The sequence below is a fragment of the Teleopsis dalmanni genome, chromosome 1 (genome assembly GCF_002237135.1).
Source record: "Teleopsis dalmanni isolate 2A chromosome 1, ASM223713v2, whole genome shotgun sequence".
Taxonomy (NCBI): domain Eukaryota; kingdom Metazoa; phylum Arthropoda; class Insecta; order Diptera; family Diopsidae; genus Teleopsis; species Teleopsis dalmanni.
Window position 1 is genome coordinate 136,901,751 of NC_051846.1, and position 5,295 is coordinate 136,907,045.

At 31.6% G+C, this 5,295-nt stretch overlaps 1 protein-coding gene across 1 annotated transcript; it reads left to right on the forward strand.

Annotated features, from left to right (window-relative positions):
* Positions 1-9: 9 nt before the first annotated feature.
* On the forward strand, positions 10-1,101 carry LOC119666282. The gene has a single exon (XM_038075564.1). It carries the CDS (start codon positions 10-12, stop codon positions 1,099-1,101), a length of 1,092 nt encoding a protein of 363 aa, XP_037931492.1.
* The last annotated feature ends 4,194 nt before the right edge of the window (positions 1,102-5,295 follow it).

The following is a 5,295-nucleotide window of genomic DNA, read 5'->3' on the forward strand; positions in this document are numbered from 1 at the left end:
GAACTACCGATGACACCACCACCGTTAAATAAAATAGAAGATGAAGACGAAAACCGCTATCTACGCATTAAAAAAGAAATTCTGGAAGACGACGGAAAACTTAACATATCAAATCAAGAGCCGAAATGTCAAATCAACATCAATAACAATATACTACCAGAAAATCTTACCGCAAAGCGACATGAGGCTGTAACCTCACCTACAAGAGATGGTGCACAAAACATCTCCAGTGATGAACATAATGGAGACTATATACCAGAAGAAGCCGAAGTGCCAATTGATAAGGATAACCCACTCAAATGCACAGCATGTGGCGAGATATTTCAAAACCACTTCCATCTTAAAACTCATTATCAGAATGTACATCTTAAGCTACATCACAAGTGCAATATAGATGGCTGCAATGCCGCATTTCCTTCAAAGAGAAGCAGAGATCGCCACAGTTCAAATTTAAATCTTCATAGGAAACTGCTATCCACTAGTGATAATCATCATTTAGATCCGCTTCCCGAACCAATAAACGCAAACAATAACAAAAATCAAAACTCGCAAAGTGCTCCTAGTGTCTTATCTAACACTATACAAGCCGAATTCCTGGCACGTTTGTACGCCAGTTCACACAGCTTACCACCACTGAATTTTGAATCACTGAAGCAACATTTCCCAAATGTACCACATTCTGGACATGCACATACGTTTCCTGAAACGTTCATTAGTGATCCACGTTTGTTGCTAAATCATCCTGGCAATTCACTTCTTTTTCCAGGTTTAACTGGTCTTCCGGGGTTTCCCCATCTCGCACCACATATACTTGCCTCACCATTTAATGGTTTAAACCCATTCTGTCGACGTTCGTCTACTGATTCACACTCCCCGCGCTCATTAACACCACCTATTACGACAAGATCGCCAAGTAATACTTCATTAGGAGGCCCATCTTTGCAGAAACTATCTCCCATTTATTCTCGACACGCTTCACCAGAAAATGAAATACATACTGGGTCTCCAACGGCATCCATTGAAAAATCAAGCTCACTTCCACATCAATTTGGCAATCCAAATCTCCACCACCAGAGACACACACCTGACCGCATTTCATGACCCTATGAAAGCCACTACGCTGAAGTGATGGCATTTAGGCAATGACCGTAAAAGAGAGGTGGCAACAGCACGAAGACCACGCATGCGTGGATCTTCATGAACTTTCAGCCTCTAAACTGGTACTAAACGTGCAATAATGAAAGCTGAAGGAATAGCGTTGGCCAGAATTCATTGAACATAAACACACACTCGCTCATTAAATTATTTTATGTAAAATTAGTAGAGAATAAAAATAATTATTACGTTGTATTGCTAGTAATTTAAAGAAATTAGTAGTTAAAGTTAATAACATAATAACTCCAGCGATTAAAGGCACTCGTGGCGAAGTACGAAACATGTAAATTAGTGATAACGATCCAGAAACAACAAGTATTAGCAAATCACAAAATACTCAAATTTGTTTATTGATAAATAATTACAATTGTTAAAGAATTCTTAAGTAATCTATTGCGCATATAAACACTTTCGGGTTATTATGTTAAATCAATTAAATTGAACGAATCCTCTTGCGTTACTCAAAGTTCAAAACTTTCCTAAAGAATTTTAGATTTTGTTCCCAAAACAACGATTTTCAAAAAATTATGAAAAATGCGTATAATTGTTAAAGCGTAGGCATATCTGTTTATAATTTAAGAATTTTGACCTCATTCATCATAATTTAATTTATTATAATTTAAATTAAACATTTAGCTTTTCTATGTAAAATATTTACGATATATGAAAATTTTACTAGTGCGTAGCTATTATTAATTTAACGAATCGAAATTTTAAACAAAACTATCTGAAGATTATTATAATAAAATCTAGTTAAATATTTATAAACATAATTTTAAATGTAAGAAAATCATAGAAAATAAAATAATTTATGAAATAATAATTAAAAATCATTGTATATTATTTACTTAATAATAGTTTTTGTTCTACATTCTTGGTGAGCCTATTGAATGCAAGAAATGAAGATATTTTTATGAACTCAAAGGATTTATACAGATTTACATCTATAATTAGTATTTATTGAAATACACATGCACTATATTTAAAGACTGAAAAAATAGAACTTCTTTAGATCTCCAGTGGAAATTACAATAAAGTGCCAGTAACACTCCAAACATCTAAACTAATGGGAATAAAAAGAAACATTGGATGGAAAATGAATACGTAAACATATTCGGTCACCTTGAAACCATAACGAGATAGAATAAGTGCACAGACTCCTAGACTAGCATAAAATCTTTATACATTAACAGCAATAGCAAATAAAGCTGGCGTCTACAAATTTCAAAACCTGTGATGTTCAACAACAAATAGGTTAAATATAGAGACATACTTCTATAACACAATATACCATCGCTATATTGGTATTGTTGTTGTTTTAATCCCAACAACATTGTCTATGAAAAAGATTAGTCCCCTGTTTTTTTTTTCTGTTTTACCGATTAAGCCTCGACTGGATTAGTGAGCGAGATTTGGTCGTTCATGCCGAGTAGCTATAAAACGTGCACCTTCTAACTCTAACCGGTTCAGTTAATTATTTTGGCTTTTTCAATTAATTTATTCCACACATCCTTAAGTAATTTCCCCCCTACATCTAATTACGTGTCGAAAATTATTATTATAAGCGCCAAAAAAATCTCTTTTAAAAATTTTTTGTAAGGATAGCACACCATTCTGATATTTAGTGTTTTCTTACGATCATATGAGTTAGGTTATAAATTTATGCGTGTAATAATAAAAGGAGTTTTAAAATTTTTTGTTACTTTTAATTTTAATGATTATTCTAATCTTTCTAAAGAAACATATGTTACCATTTTCCGGTTTAAAGTAATCATAATCTTCAATTGATCCAATAATATATTTTTGCCGTCCACAGAGGTAATAATGAAAAAGAGCCGGATCCGACTTGTAAAAATAGTATTAAGCCCGTAAAAACAGCCGAAAAAAGTATTCGATTCGAAATCTTATACTGATGACAGTAAGGTATGTGATGATCTTATTTATTTATCTTATCACATCTTAAACTTCATAAAAGATCGTATCGAAAAACAAATGTATAAATTGCGACAGAACTGAAGTTCGAATTGAGCGCTGGACCCAAGTCGAAAATATAATTCTAATAAAAGCTCAGTAATTCCTATAAATTCCCATAACTTCGTAGCATTCAAATAATATATCCAAATGTATGGATAATACCTTGAACATTAAGCTTATTAGAGTAGCTAATGTAGAACGGAGTTATTAAAAGTCAAAACTGGTAAAAACTTATCTGTTATCAACAGATATCGGAATTTCAAATCAGATTGACGAATTTTTTAATTGAAAACGATATTTACGAAAACATTGACTTCGATTATAACTAAAAAAATTGAAAATAGAAATAGAAATAATGAAAATAGAAATAATTTGTTCATAATAATTATCAGTACAGTATACCATATATATCTTCATCTATTTATATTTTTAACAATATATAAAAATCTATAACATATTTTCTTAAGCATTGTTATTTCAAAGAGTTAAGAATACTAAAATCTGATATTCTAGATTCTTTAGTTTTTTTTTTCTTTTGATAATTTTATTTGTATTTTTCACCGTTCTAACCTTGTTTTTCTTTTTTCCACATGGAATTTTATAGGGCACGGGGCATACTAGCTACTCGAGCATGGTGCTAAAGTCGGCACTGCTGATAACCACTGTGCATTACCAGAAGTGACTGGTTTCGAGTTAATAAAACTTACTTTCTGCTTAGCGTATTCTTATAGGCATTTTACTTACTTAAATAATTTCTTAAAAACTCGGTGCAGATGATCATGATGATATTTTTTGATATTATATAAATCAATTCATAGATTCACTCTGGAAGTTAATACAGAAATTGTATCTTTTACGCAGTTATAAATTTATAACATGATTTTAGATGCGGATATCAACTTAAATGTCAAAAATTTCAGATGAAAGATATTAAAAGTAAATCAACAATAGCCACATTCAATTGAAATTGGTTCATAGCATTTGGAACAATATCAAGTTTTTTCTTCAATACGAAATCGAATTGTTTCAGCAATGCAAGACAAATAAAGTTTTGTACTGGCAACGCCTTTCTGCCTCGCGGTGCTATTTTATGGAAAGATAAAAAAATTTGCAAAAAACTACAAATTGACTACTTTGCGTTGCGCCTAATAAGTCCGCGCTACACGGCTAATGATAATATTACAGAGCTGCCACACCTGCGCGATTCAAATGAGATGCGATGTTACCATTATTATGCAATTTATTATGATTGCAATTTTTTTCCTTCGATATGAGTATAATGTCTTGAATTGGTTATTGATGTTCGATTGATTAACAAAATTATTCGAAACTCAAAGGTCACCGCGATATGAAAACAAATAGTTTTTGCTGGAGAAATAAGAAAACAAAGATTGTGAATTTAGCCCCTGAACTATTTTTAAGTCATAAACACGAAGATGTCGAAAATATAAGAAATATATGAATAAATTAAAAAAATTTATGTATATTGGCAATTTCATACTGCAAAACCTTAAATTTGATTTTTGACAAATTTGCTGACAGATATTAAATGTTCACTCAATAAATCAAATAAAAATGTTATTGGAAAATTTTATATCAATTTTAAAAAGTTATTTATCAGCGAACTATATGCAGTAATAGAATAGTGGAGCAACTTTTGATGAGTTTATAAGGATAATGTTAGGATATAAAACATGATACTGCTATTCTTATAGATCGATTCAATGTAATTAATGCAAGAGAGTACATAAGTAAATTGTTAAAATATAAGCCATGAAAACACAAACGTAATGCAGTATAACCGCTGCACTACAGTATCCCAGATACTCCATCCATCAGAATTGGTAATGCCGCAGTTAGCACGTAAAATTATGTACATATCTTTGTAGTATCATCACGGATAAAAGTTGTGCTGACGAAAACGTTTCAGCATTTGGACAGTTAAACAATGTGCGGAAATCAAACCAAATAAGTACCCGTACTAAACTTCAAATATTTAACTCGAATGTCAATTAAACATTTTTCTACGGACGTGAAACGTGGAAAAACTATGCCTCCAAGTATTCATAAAAAAATGATTAAAGGTAATACAAACAATATGGTCGAATATTCAATACCGAACTATGGGAAGGCTCGCAACAAATACAAGCTGCCAGTGAAATCAAA